The following is a 27,877-nucleotide window of genomic DNA, read 5'->3' as shown; positions in this document are numbered from 1 at the left end:
ATTAGAAGAGGGGTTTGAGGGCCCCAGAGCAACGTAGGATATGTGGGATATGTTTATATTTGCCCCTTCTACCCATTTGTATTTGTTCTAAAAACTTTTATCGGTTAAACAAAATTATAAATGGTAAAACCTCAGGAATTCTAGTTGTCAAAAATGATTCTTTAAAAATACTGAAATCAGGAAATTTACTGACAAAAAAATTCATGACATCAGGAAAAATCCGACCATCCATATCCATACCAGACAAAAAATTACTCTATGTGGTCAAATCTAGGTCTAGTTCCCTACCTCTTCTGTTTGATGGCCTCATACTCCTGTCTCTTCTCCCCTCGTAGGGCATTGCGCTCCTCCAGGGTGGAGTCAAAGGCAAAGTAGTGCAGGAGAAAAGGCCAGATCTCACGCCTCAGGTACTCATCAATTCCTCCAAAGAAGATTGCCTGCCAAAGACAAGATTGTTCATCCCAAGTTGGCAGTCTAATACCGCTGTTTGCTGGCCCTAGCCCTGGCTAATGACAAGCTTTTCAAGGTTGTAAAGCCTTTTCATTCTCACGTGTTGGAATATAGGTTGCCTGCAGGTAAAACTCATGTAATCCTCATTATGACCTTACTTTATAGCCATCCCAACCATCGCTTGTATGACATCACATGCTTTACTTTTAAAGGTCAATAGAGTTAGAGGCACTTGCAGCCAAAAATTATGTCAGTCTGATCAGTCATGGGGATAAAATCCTACAAAAATCTCAACACAGACAGCATTGATGATGACATTGACAACAATGATGAGGACATTTATAACTGTAACAAGTGCAGGCTGGTTCAGACTCACTATGAAAGTAAACGCCAACATGAATATGTGATGTCAGGGCATATTTCAACTTTAGCAAGCACAGTGCTTAGTGAGGTATGAACTAGGGTGAACAGGTTGAATTCCCTTTACCTTTCGTAGTTCATAGTCATCGTCAACCTGCCCTCTCTCATTGAGGTATGACCACCACATCTCCTCATTGACTTCGTCATAGACCCCTTCCTCAGGGTGGCAATCAGCAGGCTTCACTCTGGACTGCAGTATGGTGAACTTGTGGTACAGATTGTCGCTGTCCTTGTCCAGAAGCTTGCTCTGCAATACATTTTTGAGGTTTAGAATTTTGATGTATAGTGTCATTTGCAAACAAACTCCCACAGTGCACTTTCAACAATGCACACCTAAAAATGACATTTATGGAGCATTCAACTGAGCTGGAATGATGATCATTTGTAGAACTTCTCTAGTCCACAAGATTTTAGACAGTCAGGGCATCTTCCAGACACCTTGTCAGTTATTTTGATGCCAGATTGTTATTCAATAGAAAAGGAAACCCCCAATTATTGATTTAACGACTGAAATCCTGCATACCCTCTAGAAGGGCCACAAAAAATCAAACAATTCTTGTGTAATTTCAAGAACATACTCATAAGAACTTATATTGTCTCGTTTTATTCCAAACTTTTTCTACCATGTGATTAGACTGCGAAATTTCATTATTAAAGAAATGTTTATAAGACGCATGTCAGAAGATCATTTACCACTTTTTAGACTCTGCTTTATGCCACTTACCAACTTGTGTGCACAAAATGCCATAGATAAATGTACATGTAAATCACAGTAGAAGACAATTGAGTAGTGTTTTTCAAAGAATACATTTTATGAATCAACTTAATGATCCTAACATTGAATCAAATCTAAACGCATGGCTCCCTTACCTTTGTCTTCTGTTTGACACAGTACTGCCAGTGATCAAACACTTTGGTCAATCGATCCAGACCACCATGGTGGAAGTGGAGAATTTTATACTGACTCTCTGGGCTCGCAATGACCAGCTGACCACTGGTGCTGTTCTCACTGCTGAAGAAGACCCGCAATGACCGCATATGGCTCAGGTCAACTGAGAAGACACCACAGAGCTGCTCCTTAGGAGTCATGTGTGGAGATTTGGATCCTGCCGAAGTATACTCAATGGAGTTCTCTGGGAAGGTGAGATTGTGGCTGACTAGGGGGCTGGCAGGAGACATTAGTGACGGTGGGGTGTTCTGGTTGTAGAGTGGGATGAACGGGTCGAATGGTTCACTCCCAGGGCTGGACGGCAAGGAGCCAGGATCTGGGTTGGAGGTGGTCGGGGTGGTGGAGGAGGAGACAGAAGATCTGAGGTCCTTCAAGTCCAGGTCTGAGGGGTCCTGCATATCCCTGATCATCTGATCCTGCATCAGGCTGCGAAGAGGTGAGGGCAAAGAGCTGGGGTTGGAGGAAGCTGAGCTCAGGCTCTCCTCTTTGGCTTTATTGTTGGAGTTGTTGGTCATGGCATCCGAGGGGCTGACCATCAAGTCCTTGGGCCTCTCCAAATTCATGTGAGTGTAGGACTTTTCCTTTGGGCTATGATTTTTGTCCCGAAGCAAGTGAGCCAGCTGAGCATCTGTTGAGAAGCTATCACTTTCAGAGGACGGGCTGGCATCACTGGGTCTTTCCATCACATCTTCCCTCTGAGGAGAGACGGGGCTTGAGTTCAGCCCACTGGCATCTTGCTCACTGGCATCTTGCTCATTGGCATCTTCCTCTCTTTCCTTTTCTTCCAATTCTTCAGGCACACAGCCATTTTGCTCTGCAGGGCAGAACCCAGTTTCTAGTGACCTGTTGCTTTCCATGCCTTCGTGCTGATAATTATTGGCCATCCCGGTTGGACTTTGTCTCCCAGTGTCACCACGACAGAGAGCCAGCTCAGAAGCATTACCTTCACCAGACATTCCTGTATCAACATCTTCTTGGGCAACTGAATCTGATGGAGCAGTGCATGGTTTTGAACTTCCATCCCCCTTATCTCTGACTGACAATATCTCTGGAGGGGTCTTGGGTGACATCCGCTGGTGCTTGTCCAGTGAGGAATTTGGTATCCATGTTAGGATCAAGGAGGATGTCACATGCCCATTTCCCTGGGACCTCAGGGTCAGGTATCCTGGGTAGTGTTCAGCCGTCCTGGCCAGGCTGGATGGCGGGTGAACACAGACGTTGTTCTTGCAGTAGATGATCTCACCATCTAGAGGGGGTGCTCTGATGTACTCGGGGTCTGATATACCCAGGAAGTCACTAAACTTCTTGATCAGGAAAGACATGATGTACGGTAGCAGGGGGGAGACCCTGTAGTTGAATTTTAAGTTGGAGTGACTTTCAAAACACAATCTCCAAGTTAGGAATCTTTAGAGCTTTTGGTTGTATTTTCCTCATTCTGGGTTTAGGGTAGTGGAACTTGCAATCTGCTGAAATGTATAAAAAAAATAATAATAATAAAGCTTACGGTAATTAGAAGTTACACTCTGAAAAAAAAATTATGTCGTTTCAAACAGAAAATTGGATTAACAAAATATCCATTTAGATGCACAGCAGATATATCATTCACATTAGAATGAATCAATGGTCTCAGTTTTTCAACAGCAATATCAACGAGTCTAAGATGCATACCACAGAATACATGGCTAATTTAAATGTCCATCACATGAAGTGAGTCATGATCCAATCAGTATATAGCACATGATTGTGCAACCTCTGTGGGGTTGAATGCCGAGTTCATAATGGACTATGATAATAATCACAACACAATAGAATAATGAACGTGTACAGTACATGCGCATTTGAACCATTAGATACAAATACAGCATCATGCATGAACAAAAACCTATACAGAGCAGACTTGCCATGCGTTGTCATGTCACCATCCATCATGATTACACGAAGCATGTGCACATTTCAACTACTGTAAAAAATTTAGTAATACAGGTAATATAACATCACATTGAGTATCACCTGAGAAAGACACGGTTACCGTTCAACAAGGCCAAAAGAATGATGTGAACTACGTACATGTACATGTATGTAACTGAGTAATGCTTGGGGCAGATGACTAATTCACAATATACTGTAGTGTTCTCTATATTTGAAATTATAAATGAGGTCATCCATCTGGTCTAGATCTCATTTCCTTCATAGCAGGGGTTTGATGGTTTGATGGATGTGGTATTGTAACAGGTGTTCTCTGTGGACCGTTGGGAAAACATGCTCTAGTTTTCAATTGGCCCAATCATATTGTTCCAACTAACTCCAGAGACCCATGTGACATCTATATGCATATTATACAAAACCGGGACTACAATATCATGTCTAATAACCTTATTTTGTAGCTTAGTAATAAAAGTACTCAGATACTAGTTACAAACGTCATTAATTGTTAAATATTGTGATAGTATGTATTTTCAAAATAGCGAAAAATTTACTTTATAAAAAAAAAACCCCTCTACTCTGACAGTGTTGTAGCACCAGTCCTGTAGGTAATGTGGTGGAATGCTGATCAATATCTACCACTAGGTAGGTGTCATTATTTCATATAATTATAGTTCCATTGTCAGATATAATTTCTCCATGTTGCAACATACCCAGGAGTCCAATTTATTATCCCACTCTCCCCTAGCTAGTAGATTTATGTGGTCATTGGGAGTGTTACATCTAGTTTTGCAATATATGTTCTTACAATTATAATGTCAAAAAAGGAAATATTTTCAACATACCAGTATATTCATTGGAATCCACCATATCATTGAAGATTTAATTTTGTGGATACCAGTATATATTCAGAAAATATATTCACATCTTCACAGGATATGCACAGGATTGCAAACCTAAATTCCTGTAGACTTGGTGCCAAGGTGGTAATTGTTCTACGTACGGTTATAATTGGCTCTACACACGCAAAATATCACTGAATTGCGCGTAGTCTTGTTCCCAGACCAAATGATGCTGACTATTTCTGATAAAATTACAGACTTGGAGAAAATGTTTTCAAGTTTGTACACAACATATGGGAGTATTTTGAATCACTAGCGAATTCTATGCGAGCATGCTGATTGGTTCAGATTCCGGAGTGTATTCTAGGCCGCCAGGGAAGGGTTTGTACTTTGTGTTACAGTGTAACATTACAACATTCTTTATAGGGCATACACCACTCAAATCACAATGACATTTTATTTCTATACACAATTGACCAAGCAGAGTGTACTGGTCGTTAAAACGTCGCCAGATCTGCAAACATGTCCCTGACATATTGAGAAGAACTCCCCATGTAACGGAATGAATGAGTCCTAATTTGCATAGCGGTGTGCGATTGGATCTCACCGCAAAAATGCACTGCATATATATGTACACAAGCTGATTTACCCGATCATAGATCGGGTAGGGCGTATTTGTGTTGGGGTTGAAAGTGTGGGGAGTTAAATGTAAATGGGGGATTTAGTTGAGAAGACATGTAGCTATAGAAAAGCAATTTACGGTGACGCGATCTGAGGCAATTTCTGACCACGTACGATAGTAAAACAAAAGATCATCTTTTAAAGTTTTTTTTCGAGTTTGGAGTCATTGAATCAGCTGTTCTGAGCAAAAGAATATTATAGTAGGCTACAATTTTTATTCGGGGAAGAAAAAGTGGGGGTAGGGAACCAAACGATATTGCCCACTTAAAATGTTGGGGTGGGGGTCCCCCGTCCCCCACCGATTGACGCCGCGCCCATGATAATTATGTACCATGGCATGTATAACTGTCTGTAAATTTTCCCGTTGGTCTGTTAAATTGCATTTTGTGAGGCAGTCGCGTTTGTTAATGTGGGAAAACTGAGTTGAAAGACTTACCGTATAGTACACAGGCGAAGGCTGATTGTACTGTTTGGACAATAAATCATAATGGAATAAAACGTGAAGGTGGCATTTGCAATAAAAATGTTGAGTGTGTTACCATAAAATTACATAGTCTGAATCATGGAGGAAGGTCATTATGAAGGTACAGTATTGGACTCTTCAACAAACGTAAACTTGAACTTCTTACAATTTGCGAGACCTGCGAGGAAAAAGTCGATTTAACTATTTTATTCAAGTTGGCATGGTTCAACCATAATATAAGCAAGGCCAAACAGCCAACAACCGCCAATATTATTATTTATGCACTCTTCGTAATTCCAACCCAACATAGTTCAAAGATCACAATATTTGAAGCAATGCATCGATCCCTCGTTGATTTACCCGATCATACATCGGGTAGGGCATAGAGTTGGGGATGAAAATGTGGGGAGATGAATGTAACTGGGGGATTTAGTTGAGAAGACATGCAGTTATAGAAAAGCAATTTCTGTGGTGCGATCTGAGGCAATTTCTGACCACTAACAATTATGTACCATGGCAACAGTCTGTAAATGTTCCCGTTCTGTTAAATTGGCATTTTGTGAGGCAGTGGCATTTGTGGGAAAACGTACTTGAAAGGCTTGCCGTAGTACACAGGCGAAGGCTGATTAAGAAGGTCATAATTAAGTTTCAGTATATTGGACTCTTCAACAAACGTAAACTTGAACGTCTTACAATTTGCGAGACTGTCTGCGAGGAACTTGTCGAGTCAACTGTTATTCAACTTGGGGCAACCATCTAAAAAAGAGCAGATTTTACTCGGCCTCCGAGAAATGTTTGCTCCTGAAACGATCTGAGACCGCGGTCTTTCGCGACGCCAAAATCGCTCCACGTCCGTGGAAAAACGTGGAGGGTGTCTTTCGCCGGATCGGACACATTTTCGTTGATTTTTTGTGTGACTGCGTTTAAGATCTCGATGTTTGAAGCAATGCATCGATCCTTCGTTGATCCCAGACAGGCCCCCGAAATTATAACGCAACACTGTGGCGGGCAGCGAACTCACAACGCTCAGCCTTGGTGGAAGCATGGAGCTGTATTAACACACGATGGAAGCAACAGAGCACTACCCGGTTCGTTAGTGTGACGTCACCTCCAGCACTTTCTGCACGATTGGAACCGGAAGTTAACGCAGCTCGAGCATTTGCAGCCAATGGGCGCTAGTAATCAGTGGTGTGCATGCGTGTATGACGTTTTTACTAACGAACCGGATACACGTCACTCACATGCTTGTGCTTCAAATCATGCAAATGGCGAGCACCGTAGACCCAACCTCGTTTCCAGGGTGTGGAGCAGGCTGCAGTACGCGTTGCCATTGACAGTTTTGCATAGCCCGGAAATACTACGCAGTGTAGACTTTCGATTGGTCAGACCGCGCAAGGCATACTTAATGAGTATTCGTTGCACACGGCGCAGGGGCGGCAAGCGAAGCATATGAAAGAATAGGGGCACTTGGTGGCCACGCACCATGGAGAAAAAATATTTTACCAAGGTCACCCCATAACACAATTTGGTGAACGCTTTTGCAGAACGGCTGAGTAGAACACGTAAACGGAACCCCTACGTTGACCTCGCTGACCTCGCACAGTCTAGACACGCAGAGAAGCCAGCACAGGGGGCGGCCAGGCAGTCAACGTGAAAGCGCACACGACGGCAAATTCCTGCGAAAAACGCAGTCACGAAAAATCGACGAAAAGGATCGCCGGTCAGTACGGGAAAATCAGGACGACCCGAAGTGTCCGACCCGGCGGAAGACACCCTCCGCATTTTTCCACGGACGTGGAGCGATTTTCGCGCAGCGGGAGCCCGCGGTCTCAGATCCTTTCAGGAGCAAACATCGTCTCGGGGGCGAGTAAACTTCTCTCTTATATATAGATGTATTGCACTGCTTGCATATATCAATAATGGTGCGAGAACATCATCGTCAAGTAGTTGGATTTGTCGCAACCCGGCACATTACGTACTAATCTTATATACCAGCCGTGCCGATGGAGTTCACAGACAAAAAATTATAATCTAACGACTTGTCATCAAGTCTAAAATTCCGGAAGATAATAATTCTGTTAGTTTTATTCTTTTCTGGACAATGACAAATAGTGCTTACAAATGGTTTTCTGTGACAACTGTCGAACACTGACAGAATGGCAGATTTTACACACAAGTGTGTACTGTAATGCAGTGTCAGGCCATGAAAAATCAATGAAAAATGAAGCACACACAATGAGAATCTGGAGGTTAAATCTGTCAACACGTCACAGCAGCTGTTACAGCACATAAAACTACTTGATGCAATGATCAAACACTCACAGCCTGCATCATGTACATTGCTGCCATTGGCTACATAAGTAGAAATGGAAAGGTTATACACCTGAGCATAACTGAGTTACTGAGAACAATAATGATTCACAAAAGTATCTGAAATCAGATTCTTTATGACATACATACCAGTATGTACAAGGCGACTATGTTACAATTCATCATTAGCTAGGGCAATTCCATTGTACAGCAACTCACATTACATGTTATGGGGACCTTCTGTCAACTGGGTGCTGTTGAAAAAGTCAGAGCATTCAGGGTGGATTTTGTTTTATTTTACAGAAGATCCCTTTAAGTTAATTGACTGTTTACACACACAAAACCTGGATATTCTTTGGAATTGTTGCTTGTGATATTGCACACTAAGGCCTACATAATATGTATGAGTCATAATGTCATCATCTTCATACAGGTCTACATGCAGCAATATGCCCCTTGCTGTGACGAAATTAAATACAGCAGGAATTCTCTCCTTTCACTCCAGGGTTTCACTTCCAAAAATTATTACATAATTGATTGTTGTTCTTATGGGATCAAAGTCCACACGCATTCGAATTATTTTCCATTTTGGTATAGATCTGTAGTCTGATGTTCCTACAAGTATTATTAATATTGGTGGCAATATCTTTTTTTGCAACCAAGTGTATGTATTGACCTTAATGTGTGTGCTTCAGCTGGTAACGGAATGGTTCTCGGACATTACTTCCCTTCAAAAAATTATCATCCAGAGCCATGAATCAGAAAAAGGTGATATTTATTTCATTATCACTCAGTAGGACCTAATTAAACAAGAAAATCCACTTTCATGGAAAAAAATTGTAAAAACTTCCAGGATGGAATCCACAACATCCAGTATGTCTATTCCTTCCTCCATGGTACATGTATGATAAAAGCATACAGCCAAAGTGGTAGAAATTTCATAATCACAAATTCACCCATGTGATATGTTTCATGCTTGCGCATTGAAGTAAATGACTTTACTAGACTGCAGAATAAAAATTTGCAGCTGCTGTCATACCGTACAATGGATCAGTATATTATGTCTGACAGTGTCATATATAATTTTGACAAATTTACATAGTTTATGTTCTTTATCTCAAACATGACAAAAGGGACCTAAATATTGGAACATGGTACAAAATTTGACTTTTTTTCCTTGTTGGAAAGTATAACTTGTTTTGTTAGAAAATAATTAAACATGTATAAAAAGTTTATAAATTTGCCTTGGTGACCAAAACAAAACCTTGATAATATTGGAACATGGTACCCAAGCAGCAAGCACATTTGCCCAGCTAATTTAATGTATTCTGAGAATACAACGAATACAGCGCACAGTGTGGCACGAGCGGCAGTCTTGGATTGAATTACTATTATTTTTTAATTGGACAAATATTTAATCATATTTTGTAAAGCCCCCCCCCCCCCCAAGGATGGACAGGCCTCATTTTCAACCATGTCCCGTCCCAAACAAATAACTTAACTCATTTTGGGTATTTTTATTTAAAACATTTTTAAAGAGAAAAAATGAGAGGTAAAATACTGGTTAGTGGTAGAACAACAAATATTATACAAATAACGAATGTTTATGAGAACAATGGTAAAAATAATTTCATGAGGTTCCCAGACCAAAAGATTCTGACTATTCCTGAGGAATCTTAGGTCAGGTAGCCGCTAGTACATTGTAATACAAAACCCAGTTATGTGACTAAAACAGGAGGAATGACCGAAGTTTGCTGGATGTATTTCAGTGACACTGTTTATTTATCCACCTTGCTTATCAAAATCTACAAACTGAGTTTATAACAAATATTAATTACTTGCGTTTAGAAAACTTGAAATTCAATGACGATTTTGTGTATCAAATGTGGATCACAAGAGGGGCAAGCTTTGCTGCATAATGTATTTTGAATCTGACGACCGTTACCGGGATTTTCCAAAATTTGGAAACAAAACAAAAGGAGGCGGCCTCCAAAAAGGAAGCAGGCAGGGATGCTAAACAGCTTCTTTTTATTTGGCATTAATTCCATTTTTCTCTGGTTTGTAGATTGCGACGGAATCCACACTTGTACTAAAATGGGTTATTTTTGTTTATTTTTCTACAAAACCACATCAAAGCCTGATGTAGTAAAAAAATGATTAGCCTCCCTACCATTATGACCAATGACACTAACAGTGGTGAATGTGACAACAGTCATGTCTGTGTGCTTGATGCTTGATATGTCCAATCCAAGGAGAAGTCGAGGTGACTCAAGTTGTGAACATGTGATACCAAATTTGTCAACTAGTGGTGCGGGAAAAAGGCGGACTCTCTAACCATGCTGACACATTGAAAATTACGGACAGAATGTTGCAACCTGATGCTACTTCAGCGGTTGTGTCTATGGAGAGTCAAATGGGCACTAGTAATGACTTTTTACTTGAACCTTTTCGATATTCGCAATGCATCTTGGGATTGGATGACAAACAAACCAGGCAATTTGTTCACAAACCCATGAGGCCGAGTACCAGTTACAACTTTCATTTGTTGATTCCTCCTCGTTTTATATCAAGAATTTATGATTATTTTTTTCACACATTTTTGCACTGGTAAAGTGGTAGGCCTATACATATCGACGGTGTTTTCACAAAGTGACAAAAACCTCAATATCCTGCAAAAGGGTCATCCCGAGATAATCGCATTTGTAGTTAATCCTTTTTTCAAAACACATTTTCAACTAGTTTGTAGCTGTAGATTTGGGAAATGTTTGCATTGTCAAGTAACGTACGGTATGCTTTGTTCTTTGCTAATTTAAAGTTGTTTGTTAAAAGTCTCTCTTAAGTCTCTCTTAATTAAACAGTAATTCTTTAATAAAGTTTTCTTCACTTTTTGAAAACAGCAAAATGCAGAGGCCTCACTATTTTGACCCATTACGTTGTACACACTCTTCGTCACTTCGTGAAAACAAAAAAACATTCTAAGAAATTGTTACATTGCGCGTCATACGTCACTGCACCGCGCGCGCGTCTTTTTTTTTATTGACATCGATCGTGGCGTGCGCGCCCACTCCCATCCTAGCGCGTGTGTAGAGAAATGAATTATCCCTCTGGCCCTGCTAACGAGGTAAGTTTTGGTCACTTCGTGAAAACAGAATAACAAGGAAAACAACATTTCACTTTGAAACTTGATCAAATTCTTCTTTTTGTCAAGTGCAATAAATTGGCCAGAAAAACTCACATTTGAAAAATTATCGATTTTCCAGGTTTTTGTCACTTCGTGAAAACATCGTCAATATAACCGATAAAAAAACATCATTTTTAACGCCTTTTAAATTACAATGAAGAACATTTCGAGAAATCCCTTTTTTAATTGAGCCTTCTCATAATGACCTATCAGAAACAAGATGTCAGGCTCACACCCCCAACACTGACCAATCACACAGGGCCTGCGAGCTCCCGCCCGAACACTGACCAATCACACAAGGCCTGATGACTGGTATCCTGAAATTAATTTTAAATTATATATTATTTTTATTTCTTAGGTTGAAAAACTTAATTTTATTAGGTGTTGGGCCTTGAGCCCAATACCTATTGCTTTTGTAAGATTTTACTGTTTTTATTCTTCTCAGCAAATTCTCAGGAAATCCTTCTCCAGAACTGTTTGGAGAAATGGAAACATATATGAACTTCATTTGTCAATACATGAATGCCCAATCCACTGCAGATGGTTTTTTTTGCAATTACGTCACCATGACGTCATCATGGGTCACGTGACGTCACTCGAAAGTTTAATAAATTTAATCTTTGAAATTTCATATAAAATCAACCGTGAGAGACCGGAATATGAAATTTGCGGGAATCGACATGGTAATACCGGTACATGATCTTCATTTTATCCTGTGCGCGTAAAATCACGTGGCCCTTCCTTCCGGTCGAAACCGGAAGTGCCTGATAATTTAAAAGTGGAAAAAGATATGAACTTGCTTTTAACGATTAAAGTGTCTGCCTGGATTGACCTTTCAAAAAAAATAATGGGTGACGCCATGAAGTGTTGGAGCGCCCTCTAGCGGCAGGTTAGAAAACGTCAAAAATGCATTTGCACTTGATGTCTGTGGCGAAGTTTGCGGTAATCGCTTGAAAATTAATGTACATGATCACCTTAATGCAGACAAGACCTGTGCGGAAAAAAAATTGATTACGTCATCGGATCCGAAGTTACAATAAAAAGACCTTTAAACCTTCAAAAATTGCTAAAAACTCAACTGTGATAGATCATCAAGATTTGGCTGTACACAGCACAGTAAATATAGCTCTGGAGGTTTCTGGTAATGACGTCATAATGGCGTCATCAAGTATCATATTACAAGCAATCAAAGATTTCTAGATTTAATCTTTGAAAATCAATGTAAAATCAACCGCTACAGATTTGATTTTGTTCTTTATGGCAATCGATACAATATTGCAGGGTCTTCATTTTTGGTATTAAGTGCAAAATCACGTGACCCTTCCTTCCGGTCGAAACCGGAAGTGCCTTATTATTGAAATTGGCAGAAGATGCGAACTTGCTTTCAATGATGTGAGTGTCTGCCTAGGCAGTACTGTACAAACATATTACAGGTGACGTCATCAAATGTTAGAGCGCCCTCTAGCGGCAGTTTAAAAAACGTCGAAAACGCATTATCACTTGATGTATGTGGCGAAATTTGCGGTAATCGCTTCAAACCTAACATACATGATGAACTTAATGCAGAAAAGACCTGTGCACGAAAAAAAATGGATGACGTCATCAGACCGGAAGTTATAAAGAAAAGACCTTTAAACCTTAAGGCAAAATAAAAAAAAAAACATGTTTAGCGTCCTGCCTCTTTGACAAAAAGGAAGGAGGAGGCCCTTTTTTTTTTTTTTTTCTTTTCAAAATGGCCGCCCGACACATTTTTCAAGACAACGCAGCCGGGCTATTTTTCAAGATGGTTACCAGCTTTTTTCAAAATGGCCGCCACTTGGACTCATTGACTATTTCCACAGCTTTATACACGGTATAAAAGTCTAAAAATACGATTTCTTTTTGTCTTTAAAAAAAAAAAAAAAAAAAAAAAAAAAAGAAGGCGGCCTCTAAAAAGGAAGCGGGCGGGGACGCTAAACATGTTTTTTTTTTTACTTCGCCTAAACAATTGCTAAAAAATCAACCGTGAGAGATATAATCAAGATGTGGCTATATATAGCAGAGTAAATATAGCTCTGGAGGTTTCTGGCGATGACGTCACAATGACGTCATCAAGTGTCATATTACAAGCAAATAAATATTTCCATATTTAATCTTTGAAAATCAATATAACATCAACTGCTACAGATTTGATTTTGTTTTTATGGCAATCGATAAAATATTGCAGGGTCTTCATTTTTGGTTTTAAGTGCAAAATCACGTGACCCTTCCTTCCGGTCAAAACCGGAAGTGCTTTATTAATTGAAATTGGCAGAAGATGCGAACTTGCTTTCAACGATGTGAGTGTTTGCCTAGGCAGTACTGTACAAACATATTACAGGTGACGTCATCAAATGTTAGAGCGCCCTCTAGCGGCAGTTTAAAAAACGTCGAAAACGCATTATCACTTGATGTATGTGGCGAAATTTGCGGTAATCGCTTCAAACCTAACATACATGATGAACTTGCAGGGTCTTCATTTTAGGTTTTAAGTGCAAAATCACGTGACCCTTCCTTTCGGTCAAAACCGGAAGTGCTTTATTAATTGAAATTGGCAGAAGATGCGAACTTGCTTTCAACGATTCGAGTGTCTGCCTAGGCAGTACTGTACAAACATTTTACAGGTGATGTCATCAAATGTTAGAGCGCCCTCTGGCGGCATGTTAAAAAGTCAAACATGGATTTAAACATGCATATTTTGAGTTGATGTGTGTGACAAACTTTGCGGTAATCCATGGCCCAACACCATGTGGTTGTTCCTACAACCTCTAGTTTACAAATTATATTTCTAAATCATATGCCTTTAAAGATTTATTGATGTCATCACTTAATCCTGGAAAAATAATGAAGAAAACATATTTTAAAGCTTGACTGGTCCCATGCCCCCATAGGTTTGTGCATAAGGATAAACTGCATTGATTAAAGGGAAAATACAACATTTGCAAACATCAAAAAATAAAACTACCAAATCATTTTGAAATACCTTGCTGGACTGTTACTGTTAGTGAATGACAGTGTAAAGCATCCTGTAAAATCATGGCACCTGGTATACTGTCATTTTCAAGAAAAGTGGTATTTTTGTATCAATTTCCAATGCTGATCAGTCCGATCAGCGTTGGAAAAAACTGGCTTTTTTTCAAATACTGGCCCCAGTTGACCATCGCGCTTGTTTGCAATCGATTACACACCTATGAACGGGTACAAGCCAGCTAGACTGGTTCCCTGACCTTACAATTCCCCAATATATGTAAACTGCTCTGTTTCTTCTTAAATGGAGTCATTCCCCAATATATGTAAACTGCTCTGTTTCTTCTTAAATGGAGTCAGGGAACCAGACTACAGGAAAATGATTGTTTTTATTTGTTTTTATAGCATTTTCGAACTCAAAAGTAAAACCTCACAAAAGTCAGTGTAACTACATTTGCTATATATTTCCAACCCCTCAATTCCATCCATTTCTGAAAATTACAGCAAAAGCAAATGATGTATATTCCCTTTAATATCCAACATAAACATTCAGTGCCAATGCAATGGCAATGTCAAAAGGTTGGAAATCATGAAATGGATGTTTCTCAGTCCCAGATTATCTTGAAGAAAAAAGCAGGGAGTGCGTCAGGTTGCAGCAGTCTTTCCAAAATTACAGCCAAATCACGCACACATTTATGATTTCGTATCGATCCAATTATTTTGCAAATAATCAAAATAATAGAGAATTTTACTCACCTGTTGTTCACAGTACGAACTGCATGCAGAATGTAGGCCTACACACATATTGTGAGGGCGCTTTTCAATCGACAGTTTTTGCGCTTTGCATTTGGAAAACAAAATCAAAACATGAAACAGTCGTACAGCAGTAGGCTGACTGCAGTCAGTGGTTACCCAACAGTTTTGCATTTATTTTATCGTGATGAGTACAGACTACCAGTGAGCCTCTATTTATTACGACTGTACAATGCTTAGCAACAACAAGCGAAAATGGCAGATACCGAAGAAAGGTAAACTCTGAATAATGTTGGATTTTTATTTTTTAATTCGGCGCACAACTGTTAATAATAGTGAATTGGTAGGCCCTATAATCACTAAAGTTTTGACGATTGTGTAGTTTAGAACACCTTTTTTTCTGTTCACCTTTAAAGTGTTTTAAATTTAATCTTTCAAAATCATGACTTTTTCATTTTGTGTCAACTGTCAAAGTGTCATTGCAACCTCAACTGCAAGTGCAATAGGTTAGGGAGTTCAGCACTTTTTGAATTTTTTCTTAATTTGGTATCACTCGAAAGAGAATCACACGACAAAATCAATAACGTTTTAAATTATTTTCATACGAGTTTGCATTTTGGAGAAATAGGCCTAGCCTAACAATTTAAAATGGGCCTAAAAAAAAGGCTAAAGGCCGAGGGAATGAAACTATTAGAAGGTAATCCTTATCTTTAGGACACCTCTATTTTTCACAAGTTCTGTTCAAAACTGACTTTGGCAATAGACTGTCCAGTACCAAAGTGGCCTTTGCAGGCTAAAGAAATCTTTTATCTTCTGATTAATGTTCTAAAGTTGTAATTTTGAAAGCACTTTCAAAGAAAATGTGACTTTCCTACCTTTTTTGCAGTTTGCCATCTTGGTTTTTGAGTCTGTTTACTGTTTGTCATTGCCGTGTTTTACCCCCTAATTTCCCTCATAAATCAAAGCCCTGCCAGCCTCTTTCCACAAAATTAAACCTGCTGATATTCAAGAAGGGTCATACTGTTCAGATATAAGACAAGAAATATCAGAATGTCACTTTTGAGTGTCATTTAGTCAGCTGTTTTGGTGAGTCTTGTAACCTTATATAGGAACGGGGTCCTAAAAGTAAGGATTACCCTATAGAATACTGTCCTGCTGATTTTGAAAAACAATGAGGCTTTTTTTCATTATTCATTATTCTGAAGCACTAACCAGAATCAGGTAAAATCATACTGATAGGTATAATGTCGTTTGTATCATGCAGCGCTAGTGCTGGTAACCGCGCGCTATACATTAATATGCACGTATTGTATATGTACCGCGTGTTCACAGTAGGTGGGCAGATTGGGTTTCGCGCCGATGTGGTACACAGAATACGACTATTCTGCGTTAGAAAAATTGTGTAGAGTGGATTCTGATAAAATTAAAAGTAAACTGTTGTGGCAGATAAATAATATTCTGGGTAAATAATGATTTTTTTTTAAATAATGAAATATTTCGGCGGCACCTTTCGCCACATGCGGGGGTGGACGGTATTCTATGACTTTCATTCCCTCGGCCAAATGGCGAAATTCAATGAAAACAGTCTGTAATTTGTAGTGTCAAAATATTGTTATTTTAACACCTCTAATTTCTAAATTTTCCCATAAAATTCCGAACTAATCAAAGTGTTAAATATAGCAATCCTTATAAAATAAACAATAGTTTATTTTTTAATTGATCAGCTTTTTATATCTCATTACAAAATAGTTATGATATTTTCCCCTTAACACCGCACGATTGTCCGACATGTCCGAGCCATGTCTGGGCCTAATAACAGTTACACCGCGATGTGATAACACAGCCCGCTGTAACACATGGGTGAAAATCTTTCCATTCACGCTACACACAACGCGGCTGGCTAGCATGCAGACAGGCCCATCGCAAGGCCCCTCAAAAAAGACGCCAATCGCAAGGCCCCTTGAAAAAGATGCACTGTGATTGGCCCGTTGAGGCGCTCAATCGAGGCGCCCAATTGAGGCGCCCTGTGATTGGCATGTGTGATGCAGCCATTTGCAGCTACACGATGTCATGCACTTAAATGATCAATCATTGCAATTGAGTGCATGTGTGCATCGTGTGACTCGTGTCAATGATTGCGCACACTCATTCACGGCTTTGCCGAGTTAAAAAGGAACAACTAACTGAAGTTTCCAAAAATGCATCTTTAGACGCATCATTGGGAAAGGCATTCTTTTGTTGTTTTCTTCAAAATGACAGCATGCCAGAAAGAATAATTTCACAGGGATTACCATCTTTAAACCACAACTGAAATGTAACCTCAAATCAATCAAAATCCTTTTATAGATGCATTACAAAATGTGTTTTGGAGTTGTTGACTGTGTGTTGACAGTAATAGTGTGTGTTGACGGTGTGTTGATGGTGATTAATATGACCCCATCAGGATACTGCATTCTACCTTCATATTCTATTTAAGCTATTCTAGAGTCCGGTACATGTTAGGATTGTTTCCACTCGATTTTTACCTACTATCGTTAATTTTGAAGTGTGCAAGATCAGTTGGCAGATGAACACCCTGAAACTGCAACAGCACAGGATGGTGAGCCAACAGAAGGAACACCCCAAGGTAAGATGTAACAAGGAAGGGGGACATTCACTATCAATTTAAAGGATCAAATAGCCATGATGTTATCTCCTAACTGCCTTGCTTGACTTCCCATTTGAATGAATTTCTGTATTTGTAAATGAAACAACTTTTAGGATATTATCACAAACATGTGAAATGACCTGATGTCATTTGGGAGCTTAGTCCAGAGGGTAGAATAAGACCGCCAAACCTGCCCAGATGATATGACCTTTTGTAGTTCAGTATGAGCTGTCACATGCACATAGAATTACAAACTTCCATTTATATTACAAACTTCAGGCCCTTTTCCCTTGGGGTTCAAAGTCAAACAAACCCCCATTCACTATTAAATGAGTTCTGCTTCTTTGCGCAATGTGCATGGGTGAAATGCCACTCAAAATGTGACATTTTGTAATTGGATCAGTAAGAATTTGTATTATTTTGTAATCACTTCTTTACTTAGATTTGTTCAGCTCAACGAAATTACCTTGACTTGTCTTTATGTAGATGCAGAGGAGACCAGTGATGCTGCAGACACCACAGGAATGGTGGATGTTGCCAAAGATGTCAATGTCCAGGCACTGAAGGAGGTAATCAGAATATTTATATGATGAGGCCTCGTCTTGCCTGCTTTCCGGGAAGGTGATTGGTTGGCTGGGATTGGTTGGCCGGTTCTTGTTTGATCTAGCAGAGGGAACCGCAACCAATCGTTTATATAATTATTATTATTATTGGGTTCTGATCCTGAGTCAGTCATTTTATATTAATACCAAATCAGTTTCCAGTCATCATCCCAGGCTTATTGTCTTTGATAATTGTCTAGTTTCCTCTTTCCAAAAATGATATTTGTTACTTCTTTTTTTTTTTTTTTTAATGAAGTACCGGGAGAAGGATACTTCCGAAGTGCTCCAAGGTGAAGACGGACAGGGGTCTGCGCAACAACCAGAGTCTGGAGAGCATCTTGACTCGGTGCAGAGACCTCCATCAGCATCAAGGTCTGCTTCTAGAGAGGGATCAGTCAAGGACCAGCTGCATATGGATGGAGAACCTGAGCGAGAGCCCTCTGTTGACCGCCCAGGGTCCGCAGCCCGGCCTGATTTGACCGCAAGGCCTGGTTCAGCAGCCTCTATGCAGGGATCTTTGGCGGGTGGTGGCGCAGGAACACCTGAGCGTCCTTTAACTGGTAGCCGGCCTGGATCAGCCCAGAGGCCTGGGTCAGCCCAGCGGCCTGGGTCAGCCCAGAGGTCTGGCTCAGCCCAGAGGTCTGGGTCAGGCCAGAGACCTGGGTCAGCCCAGAGGCCTGGATCAGCCCAGAGGCCTGGGTCAGCCCAGCGGCCTGGATCAGCCCAGAGGCCTGGGTCAGCCCAGAGGCCTGGGTCAGCCCAGAGGCCTGGGTCAGCCCAGAGGCCTGGGTCAGCCCAGCGGCCTGGATCAGCCCAGAGGCCTGGATCAGCCCAGAGGCCTGGGTCAGCTCAGCGGCCTGGATCAGCCCAGAGGCCTGGGTCAGCTCGGGGGCCCCCATCTAGAGAAAAACTGGCAAAAGAAAACCCTAGACCCGTCTCAGGGACTGCAGACAGGCCTGGCTCTGCTGAGAGGCAGGGATCTGGAGCCAGGCCAAGCTCTTTGACCAGAAGATCACCTCTGGCTGAACAGGATGGACGTGATGACAACCCAGCTCAAGATGACAGGGGCACAGGAGGATTCAGTCAATATGTCACAGGTGAGAAATTTAGAAACGTCAGATCAGTGACAAGAGGTCATGGCAGGTCAATTGAAGTCACGTTATAGGTATGCACCTTTTCCTCGGATCTGCTGATTTCCTCGTTTTTTACTTCTCATGAATTCCATTACAAATTGAAAAATACTGTACAAAGTCTTGTGCGGTTTTTTGTAAATTCCCAGTTGCATGCCTGACGTTAGGTTGACCTATTTTTTTTACGACTCCCTTATTTACCATTATTGTTGGGTTCCAATTGCTAATCTGATTGGCATCACAAATTTAGACTTTCCTCCAAACCTTTATTTGCTTGGTAGCAAACCCTGCTATTGATGCAGTATTATTGTGAAATGAGGCACACACAGAAATTAGTTAAAATTAAACTAGCAAAACCAGTTCACTCATAGCACAAAGTTTCAAAGAATAACAATTGTAAAGTGTCATGTCAAATGCTGGTACTAAAAATCTTTGTCGTAGAAGTGCAGTTCAGGCAAAATGTTGACTTGGTCCAAGGATTTCCCTGTGGACATCTACCAGCAGCCATCCAAAGTGGAATCAGCCAAAGCACTGCTGCAATTTAGCTGGGCTTTGTAACTAAGCTCCACTGGGACAATTTACAATACTTCAATCATGTGTCCAGAAAAATGTAAAAACTACCAAGTCTGTGTTGTTAAGAAAAAACTGTTTGGCCATGTCTGCAAATGGATGTTGACTTCTCCCCATGATGCACTGCAAAAAGTGGCATCTGTGTTGTTACCCCTGGGTCGCACTCTGGATTCTGTGGCAATCCTTTGCATATTGATGTGCTGTACTAACCCCATGTGCAGGAGGAAGTCAGAGTGGTGGTAGGGAGTTGGCCTTGGTGGACAGTGACCGAGAGGAAGATGAAGGAGAGATAGAAGATGAAGAAGAGGAGGATGTGGGCCAAGACTCGGATGTATCTGACGATGAGAGTGAGATGGTGGTGTTGGACCCCGATCACGTAAGTTAAACATTTCACAGAAACTCTATGAAAAGTGAATTTACAGGCCACTTTTTCTAGTTAATGACAGATATGGAACATCCATACTTCTCACATCATATTTTGAACAGTTTTTACTATAAGTCTGATTTTTAAATTAAAGGTGAACTCCATGAAAACAGCGCTGTCTATATTAAGAGCACTGTTGTAACCTCTTCTATCAGCTCTAACAGGAATACTATCCTGTTTGTGAAGATTGCGTTTTTGTAAATTGTTCAGATATCACCTTGATTTGCAAAAATCTATTGCAGCATGTTTGCTAGATAATCATTGTTATCCACAGATTGCATACATTGTCATAAACCTCAAGTTTGCTCCCTTTTTCTTGATTCCCAACAGCCCCTGATGAGACGCTTCCAAGTGGCCCTGAATGACCACCTGACAAAGCAGCAGACCAAGGTCACACTGGAGCTGAGAGAGCTGAGCGAAGCACTCAAGAACAAGCGGAGAGAGCGGGAGGAGCTAGGCGTCAACCTGTATGGCCTGCAGCAGGAACTTGCTCGCTTGCAGATGATGCTTGAGCGCCAGCATGACGATCTGAGTCAAGCAGCCCAGCAACGGAATCAGTGTGAGGAGCAGATGCAGGACACAAGGGGCATGTACCGAAGTACGCAGGACAACGTAACACAACAACGCAAGGATGGTGAGTCAATTTAAAATCAAAACTCATCCCATCTCAAGTCAGGTAACAAGCTGTGACTTCGTCACTGTTCATCCATAATACTTGTGATTTGGAATCATATGATTCACTTGATTACATGCCCTTTGCCATTAGAGAACGTCTCAAAAGTCAGAACGCTTGAAACGTTCCACCGGGGAACATCGCCTGTTCAAATAAGGAACGTTCCATACGGAATGGGAACGTTCCGACTTTTGAGACGTTCCCGTATCCCACAGTGTCCTGCCTGAGAACAGAGGTGGAAAACTTTGGCCTGATTTTTAGTTGCATGTATCTTGCATTACTAGTATGTATCTTTGGTTATATCTCTAATGCAGCTTCCAGCCTGCAGACAGAAGTGGAGAACCTAGCCCTGCATCTGTTCTACATGACTAATGCCAAGGAAGACATACGTGGGGACATTGCTGTCATGAGGCGGGCTGCAGAGAAAGCTGACAGTGAAGTCAACCTGGCAGAGACTGCCAAGCAAAAACAGGTACTGAAGTTCACTTCAGGGATGGAGACAGGTTGTGTTTTTTAGTAGAAGGCCAGAGGAGGGAAGGGGGAGGGGGTGGAGAGACACAAGCATCTAATTGGGGGCTTTTTACCAGTTGGCTGGTGACCACACATTTTCTTTGTTATTTCCTTTTGGAGCAATGAATTTATAAAGGGCCCTAGCCCTTACTCCAATCTTGTGGATATGCAATTAGTCAATCACATGTCATTTCTAGTAAAAATCAAATTGCTGAAGTAAAAACTTCTTGTTTATGAGACGAGCATGTTGTGCAGATAATATAATGTATTACATAATGTTTTATATTTCTACATAAGTAAAATCTTTTTTACTTGTACGTAATTGTAAGGAAATTTCTGTGTACCCTTAGAATCAGTTAATATATCCTGAAGGTAACTTTTTAAAGTTTGAACAAACGATTGTGGTCGACTTTTTGAACCCTTTCCATGGAGGAAAATCAGAAGATGCTTCTTGCAAACTTTACATTTGGATTATAATCAGTGACTGAATTTCACCTAGTGAACCACAAATCGCAGGCCAAGTGTAATGAATGTATTGAAAGTTGTGGTTTTGTGTGTCATTGCTAGGATCTATACGTGGACAGACTGACAGAGAACGTCGACAAGCTCCGTGAACAGATTGCTCTGTACGAGGCCCAGTGTTTCGCCCAGAATGAAGAGACTAAGGCAGCAAAGGAAGCCCTGGCTGAAGCCAGGCTGGAAATTGAGGTCAGTTATCAGCATCCTACCTCATCCTCAAACTCAGTATCTTCCAAATCCATTTGGAAATTCCTTCTCTTCTATTTGAGTAAATTTGTGGAGGTTTTTGTGACTTCAGTTGGTTTGATTTACCATGGGGTGAACCACCAAGCATTTGCCTGATGAATGCCACTGTTCAATTTCACAGTTAAGTTGCTGCATGTAATTTCCGGGGGTTAAAGGTCAGTCACATTAATGCGGCAATCCTTTGACTAATTTTGAAGATCATATATACTTGAAAAAAGCTACAATATCAAAAATTAAATAAGGGGAGTTTCAGTCATAAAGAAAATCAAGTACAAACCCTCTGCTAAAAACCAGAAGGAAAACAAAAGCCATTGGAAACATCAGCTACAAGCCCATTTGGATGATGTCAAGGTACAGCTTAAAGCTATAGTCCATCATTTGTAATTTGTGCATTTTGTTCGTTTGAAGCAACAAAAGTGTTCAAAATCTAATGAAGGATACTGAACAACTAACCCGATGGAGTTTCAGCTCAGCTTCAGTTTCATATTCCGAGAAAAACAGCATTCTAGGATCTCAATTTCAAATCAAAACTTGCTAAATCATGTTTTGAATTGTTTCGAATTGCAGCTTTACGCGTTATCGCGCACTGATCCGTCGAATTATAGCAACCGCGCGCGCCTGTGCGTCGTTCCAATGCTTGCGCACACTAATATATGACGGGGCGTCTAGTTTTGAAGACTTGACAAAGGAGGAGAGAGTCACAGTTTTTACAAAGGTCTTCTCCTTGGCAGAATTAATGAAATGTTGGAAGCTTGAGAATTCAACTACAAAAGAAGCATCCACATTATCCTGTATATTTAATGCTGTGGGAAACCAATAGAGGCCAAGCAGCTTTGATATTTGTGGGAGTGGTAGAGCCGTACCATGACTAAAGCAAATGGGCTTTTTCTGTTTGCTGTCCACATTGATGCAATTGTACACTCTGGCTTTAAGCAGAGGGGGCGGGGCAGCTTTTTAACTTTTATTTTTTACTGCTGAAACTCCACTTACTTAATTTTCAATGTTGTACATTGTTTCAAATATGCTCTTCAAAATTAGTTAATGTTTGCCTGATCGTAAGTCAATGTGACTGATCTTTAATCAATTACTCAGCATTGTTCACATTTTATACCATTCATAGCCTACAAATCCATTTGGAAATATCACAAATTAAACCACTGTTGTTTATAAAGGGAATCCACCTTTCATGGGTATCCAAAATTTGTAAAATCTGCAGAGTTTTTGTTGCATATTGAAAATGAATTTATGTTTCGCAGTGTCTACAAAGTAGTTTCTTATGAAGCATTGCAGGTTAAGCAGAATTTGTGCCTTCAACGGCAGCTTTTCTCCATTTATGGATCGGTCAATTCAGCTGGAAAATCAGTTTGCTTTGTCACTATTTGTTTTATGCAGTCGATAAATCTGGAGAGGAAACAGCTTTACCAGCAGTGGAACAGTAGCATTATTGGCATGGGACGACGTGATGAGGCCCACGCTGCAATGCAGGAAGCTCTAAGGTCAGTCAGTGGCTCATTTAAAAAAAGTTCAAGATAACAAATCTGAAAATAACTGGCAATAAATTTACCAATGATTTCTATTTATAGGTATCTTTAATTTAAACGTACAGCAATGTTTTTTTTAAAAAGAATTCTAACGCACAATCTCTTGCTTACTATTCTGCAAAACCAGACAGCCAGGCCACCAATCTGAGGCCCATTTCATGAGGTGCTAAGCCCATAAATTTGTTCAGCATAAAAAGCACTCTGCAGGTTCAACGTAGAATGTCATGTGACAGCTGATTTTTCTGAGCACATATTTCCAGAAGTCCAGAAGTATACTCAACAAGAATTTGTCTTCTTTGGTACACCTTCTGTGATGCAGAGGGAAGAGCATTTACATCAACAGGAAAACTGTCAAATCACTGAAAGCTGACTGGGCCCTACTCACTTTTCTTTACTCTGTAGCTTCTGTGGTGTACTTCGTGTTATCTTACTATCATTTTTCCAAACAATTTCTCTTGTTTCCACAGCCAACAGAACCAGCAGATCCTGTCATTGCAAACAGAGATCAATGGCTACCGCAAGTCCATTGCCAAGGAGCAAGAGAACAATGAGACTCTGACTATCCTAGTCAACAAGAATGAGGCTGACATGAACACTGTGCGCAAGCTGATTGCCTCCTGCATGTCCAAACAGGAGCAGATCAAGCAAGACTACAGCACCTATACAAGGATGCTGCATGAAACGGAGCAGGCCCTCACTAGGGCAACCACAGTAAGTTTGCTACAGTCTATTCTACTTTGATTTCCACAGAGCTGCTTGAATAGCACATCTAGGATCATTTGCATTTATCCCTAAAGTAACCTACTGAATTATTATCAAAATGCTTACTTGGACTAAAGATCATACTGGTACTAAACACCTCTTGACACTATTCCATATGGCTTGCTGTCATTTAGAAGAAGTCAAGAAATGTAGGTGATTTCCAACGCTCAGTCAATTGTCTGATTTTTGGAAATAAAAGAGTTGTACAGGGTGGCCCTCCAAAAAAGTAACCCACAAACAAAGGGATAATACAACCAAGCTATTTACGTAATGACCATTATTATGGTTTTGTCATAAACTAGTTTTTTTTCTGGTCATGCATCACAGAGTTTCATTGTTTTGAAAATGGTAGGTGAAAATCCCCTTGGGAAGTTTGGGGTAAAACATTATTGTGAACACAATCAGAGTGTTTTCTGCATCTGCACAGAACATTATAATTGAACCCTGGTCCCTAGACAGCATTCAAGATGGTGTGTGTGTATCAAAGGTGAAAGCAGATTTGGGGGTATAGTCCTCATTTGTAGACATACTTCAAATCCTTTGTGGTTTGTACTTTTGAGATCTTCAAGCTTATCCCCATTCCTTTAAGATCTTTTTCTTAAGATCCTTATATTACTTGTGCTTGGTTCCTGGCAGATGAGGCCTCCATTCTCATTGTCCATTGTATTGTTTGTACATCCTGGCTTTGTTCAATGACTTATTTATAATGTTTTATTTACGGTTCTCCTTTTTTCTCAATATCTTCAAGGACCGAACATTGCGGATGAATGAGGTCAACTCCCTGCGCAAGCAGATTGAGCGGGAATTCCTAGAAAAGATGAGGTTGGAGGAAGCCATCATGGAAACCATGCGACAGAAGATGACCATGGATAAAGTGTCACAGTATGTCAATAAGATGGCTAACAAAACGCGAAAGCTCATTGCGGAACAGGTAGGTGCATTGCATTGTCATTTTACTCCACTTATGTCATTTGTAGTTTTCCCCAAAAATTGGAAAGTTTAAAACAAAAGTCTCTGGTTGAAATGAGCAATAATATATAGGTTTGTATTTCAAAATAACTGATACATGCCATCTAGAGCAAGGAGTGATGTAAGTCAACCCTCAAGTTCAGGTTTGGGTTCAAATCATTAAGGTTCAGGTTTGGCAGCAAGTGGGAACATCAAGGGGATGTGTCAGGATATACAACATACAGCAATTAGGGTCTACAGGGCCTTTGCATGACCCAGTCACATTTCAGAATAAGACCCTGCCAGGCTAAATTGCAATAATTGCCAAAGTGCAAAATACAAAATGAAAGTTGAGTTGCGTACAATCAGTAGGAAAATTAATTTGAACGTGGAAGTATTGTTCACAAAATTTCTAATATAGTTTAGCAACAAGCAGACATAGTCTTGGATTATTAATGGTTATTCTCAGTCAGTTACATGTACATGATTGGGCTTCTTTGTCACAGTTTAGTCTTAAAGAGGTAGGGAGAATTTGTTAAGGTTTCTGAGATCCCTATGATGAACATCCTCCATCTTGGCAGCCGCTAACTGCTAAAGTCTTTGGATGCAATGAGCTATTCATGAAAGAAATTCATGCTCCTTCCTTTAATCCAGAATGGTGAGGTTGCAGGCAACAAGAGCATTTCATAGCTAGTGTATTATCTACCCATCATGAGCTTACAGGCTCTGCATTGAATTTTCTCCAGCATCTTGGCTTTTCCACAGCAGTTAGTCCAGGGTGCCAAGTAGGAGCAGAATATTCAGCTATGGGTCTAACATAACATGTGTAGATGTTGTCAGCTCATGTAATGGCATATATAAATACTGTCTTTATTACATGAAGTCTGCCATTCACTTTCTTTAACAACTTTTGAATTGAGTATCTCCGTTTAAGTTTTTAGGTATTTGCAGTCCCAGGATTTTTACTGCATCAACTGATTAAAGTTGTTATCTGTTTATGGCTTTTTTTTATCACTGACAACAGATCAACACAAGAGATCTGCAGTTTGTATTATAGATTGTTGGCATCATTTAATAGGAAACCATTTTTGACAACCGCCTTTAAGTAATGAGCACCATAATTAGTTAGGGAGTTAAACCTTCCATGGAATGGTGTTCCATTTAGAAAGAATACAAATATTGTTTGTCATTTCATTCCAAGGAAACCAAAGATAAACACCAGCCTGAGAAGCCGTATCAGATCAAGTCAGACTGGAATTTGGAAATTCTATTGATTGTATATTGATCCATCTATAAGTTGATCCAGAAAGAACTGAAATTTGAGATTCAAGTGACCATATTCCCATCTTGTATGTAATTGTAGGAAGCAGCCAGGGCTAAAGTAGAGAATGAGATATCTCGGGACACCCTGGACCTGTCCCACACATTGACCCGTGTGGAACACCTGGGCAAGAGCATGCAGGAACTGGACCAAGAGATCCATGAGAAGAACGAGATTATTTCCCGCAGTGAGAATGAGATCATCAAGCGTAATGCCGTCATTGAGCGAAAGCAGGGACTGATCGACCAGTACAACAAGAAGATTGAGGCCATCATCAGCTCTCAAGGGGTGAGTTTAATAATCCCATATATTTTGATATATATTTAAAATAGTGCCTGCTAGATGTGAAAAACTGATATATACACTTATAATCTCATACGGTGACCGGTTGTGCTTACTTCTGCGGCATTAGAGCGAACACCCTCTTTAGGGCGACACGCCATAACGCAAAAGTACTAGATAGCCAAAGAATTTTAATGTCGCAAATTGGCTTAATCGATTGCTCTTGGTCCAAAACGTAAAAATACCAAAATTTGTTTGAGTCGGATAAGGTAAAATTGGGTTAGGTCACATTAAAGTTTTGTACACATGTCTATGGAGCGGTTGCCCTAATATATATATATATGTAGTTATGCAATAAATTCAGAATATGATTTAAGCAAACTTTGGCATATTTAACTCATATTCTGAATTTATTGCATGGTTATAGCTCTACAGAGATGTATCGAGCACTGTGAATTGTGATAGAAGACGATTTCATTGGATATATATGTAGTTACATATATACATATATATAGGTTGAAATATCGCCGTGCATTGATAGTCCATTAAATTAGGGTCATTAACTCAACTCTGTGCTAATAGTTAGTGTATTACGGGGAATATTGGTTTGTTTGTATGTATTTATATAACAGTGCAGAGTGTCTTTGCTAGAAGGATGGTCATCAGGGCAGAAGTTTGTAGTTGACAGTGCCTTTTAAAGTAGTCCCAAATTTTGACTATGGCATTAAAAATAATCACCTTGAAT

General features: G+C 40.2%; 2 protein-coding genes across 5 annotated transcripts in view; one reads left to right on the top strand and one right to left on the bottom strand.

Annotated features, from left to right (window-relative positions):
• The window catches only part of LOC119734787 (TBC1 domain family member 16-like), a 30,482-nt gene extending 15,435 nt beyond the window's left edge, over positions 1-15,047 (bottom strand). Inside the window, exons 1-5 of one of the 3 annotated variants that reach the window (XM_038208341.1) lie at positions 14,961-15,023; positions 8,189-8,292; positions 1,741-3,285; positions 938-1,117; positions 289-437 (exon numbers count right to left, since the gene is read on the bottom strand). In XM_038208341.1, coding sequence (XP_038064269.1) covers positions 289-437; positions 938-1,117; positions 1,741-3,141 — 1,730 coding nt within the window. In that variant the 5' untranslated portion in view covers positions 3,142-3,285; positions 8,189-8,292; positions 14,961-15,023. Of the gene's footprint in view, positions 1-288; positions 438-937; positions 1,118-1,740; positions 3,286-8,188; positions 8,293-14,960 lie in introns of all 3 variants that reach the window. The other 2 variants (XM_038208340.1, XM_038208342.1) reach the window with 2 other exon arrangements.
• Positions 15,048-15,125: 78 nt separating this feature from the next.
• LOC119734783 (coiled-coil domain-containing protein 40-like) overlaps positions 15,126-27,877 on the top strand; it is a 19,920-nt gene continuing 7,168 nt past the window's right edge. The window contains exons 1-13 of one of the 2 annotated variants that reach the window (XM_038208335.1): positions 15,126-15,232; positions 17,504-17,583; positions 18,091-18,173; positions 18,463-19,043; positions 19,080-19,303; positions 20,128-20,282; positions 20,661-20,964; positions 21,318-21,475; positions 22,081-22,221; positions 23,671-23,774; positions 24,287-24,530; positions 25,330-25,512; positions 26,893-27,138. In XM_038208335.1, coding sequence (XP_038064263.1) covers positions 15,213-15,232; positions 17,504-17,583; positions 18,091-18,173; positions 18,463-19,043; positions 19,080-19,303; positions 20,128-20,282; positions 20,661-20,964; positions 21,318-21,475; positions 22,081-22,221; positions 23,671-23,774; positions 24,287-24,530; positions 25,330-25,512; positions 26,893-27,138 — 2,523 coding nt within the window. In that variant the 5' untranslated portion in view covers positions 15,126-15,212. Of the gene's footprint in view, positions 15,233-17,503; positions 17,584-18,090; positions 18,174-18,462; positions 19,304-20,127; positions 20,283-20,660; positions 20,965-21,317; positions 21,476-22,080; positions 22,222-23,670; positions 23,775-24,286; positions 24,531-25,329; positions 25,513-26,892; positions 27,139-27,877 lie in introns of both variants that reach the window. The other variant, XM_038208334.1, reaches the window with a different exon arrangement.

Source organism: Patiria miniata, unplaced genomic scaffold, assembly GCF_015706575.1.
Source record: "Patiria miniata isolate m_02_andy unplaced genomic scaffold, ASM1570657v1 HiC_scaffold_28, whole genome shotgun sequence".
NCBI lineage: Eukaryota > Metazoa > Echinodermata > Asteroidea > Valvatida > Asterinidae > Patiria > Patiria miniata.
Note: the sequence above shows the minus strand (reverse complement) of the source record. Positions and strands in the feature narration are given on the sequence as shown.